Source organism: Rhincodon typus, chromosome 26 (assembly GCF_021869965.1).
Source record: "Rhincodon typus isolate 14 chromosome 26, sRhiTyp1.1, whole genome shotgun sequence".
NCBI lineage: Eukaryota > Metazoa > Chordata > Chondrichthyes > Orectolobiformes > Rhincodontidae > Rhincodon > Rhincodon typus.
Genome location: NC_063357.1, coordinates 1,638,063 through 1,639,528, shown reverse-complemented (window position 1 = coordinate 1,639,528; position 1,466 = coordinate 1,638,063). Strand labels below are relative to the sequence as shown.

Below are 1,466 nucleotides of genomic sequence, written 5' to 3'. Positions count from 1 at the left end.
CCCACACTCACTCTCTCACTCTCACCCACACTCACACACTCTCACTCACACTCTTACTCACTCACTCTCACCCACACTCACTCACACTCTCATGCACTCACACCTACTCACACTCACTCACTCACTCCCATTCACTCACACTCACTCTCACCCACACTCACTCATTCACTCACTCACTCACTCACACACTCTCACTCACACTCACTTACTCTCACTCATTCACTCTCACACTCACTCTCACTCACTTTCACTCACTCACACACTCACCCACACTCACACTCACACACACACACACTCACCCACACTCACTCACTCACTCACACATACGCTCACGCTCTCCCTCCCTCAGTCACTCTCTCATTCACTCAGCGTTACAAAGACACAGAGATACACACACAGACTGAGAGTGGCTGGTGTGTGTTGCGGAGTGTGTACATGAGTGAGTTTGTTTACACTGTAGTCCCCTCACGCAAACACAGACACAGTTACACATTTGTTATTCTGATAGCCCCCTTCAGTCTCATTGTTAAGAATTAAGTCTCAATAATTTTCTTACTCTTGTTTATATAAATTCGTGAAACAGTTTTGAATTTTTTTGGGAGAGCTGTAATGTCAGTCAGGAGGTCCTTGTAGACTCTGTGAATGTCCAAGTCATTCAGTAAATTGTAGTTCAGGACTCCATGTAAAATCTCCTTGTTTCTGGAGATGGCACCTTTAAAATGGAATAAGAAACATTTTGTGAGTGATGGATTCATATCGACAAGGCGATTGTCCCAAAACCACTCAAAGAATCAGAAGCTATCCCTCAAATCACAGAAAGGCACAGCATTGAAACAGGCCACTCAGTCTGTAGTGTCTGTACTGGCTCTCTGTGGAAGTACCTGCACTATTGTCCCAGCCTGGTCGGTAGGTGACTGTAGTGCACAAATCTTCATGATTTGACACTAGAGACTCAGCACACTCCAGGTGCACACACCCATTTCCTGCAGGCAGCAGCGGATTCTCTCCAAATCTCTCTCAAACCCAAGACAGGTCTGCACACAGCAGAGATGGAACGCTTTCCCCACTTGTGAGCTGTTTTAGATGTATCCTCAATAGCAGCAGAAGCAAGCCAACTTGAGAAAGCAGTTTTTCAAACCCTGGAAGGAACAGTGCGGATGTACCTGCCTGAGGATGCAATGGAGGCAGCTCAACAGGAAATCAGGACATTGAAAAGCAACAAGGTACAGGATAACAGGGAGAAAGTGTGATAATGGTCACTTACACAGAAAGGGGCACAACCAACTTCCTGAGTGACCTCCATCAACACGATGAAAATCCTGTCAGTACAGGGCTTAGTGATCTACTTGGCCAGACCCTTCACGATATCAAACAGCTCAATCAAACTGCCCTGTAATCCAACATTTTCTAAGAAAAGGAAAGCGCAGTTTCGGCACCCACTGAGAGTCAGCGTGTGTGGGACTGTA

The 1,466-nt window shown here is 46.2% G+C and overlaps 1 protein-coding gene across 1 annotated transcript in view; it reads right to left on the bottom strand.

The window, feature by feature from the left end:
• The window catches only part of LOC109921684 (pigment epithelium-derived factor-like), a 23,654-nt gene that overhangs the window by 8,935 nt on the left and 13,253 nt on the right, over positions 1–1,466 (bottom strand). The window contains exon 4 of the mRNA XM_048612670.1: positions 557–712. Within this exon, the coding sequence (XP_048468627.1) occupies positions 557–712 (156 nt within the window). The remainder of the gene's footprint in view (positions 1–556; positions 713–1,466) is intronic.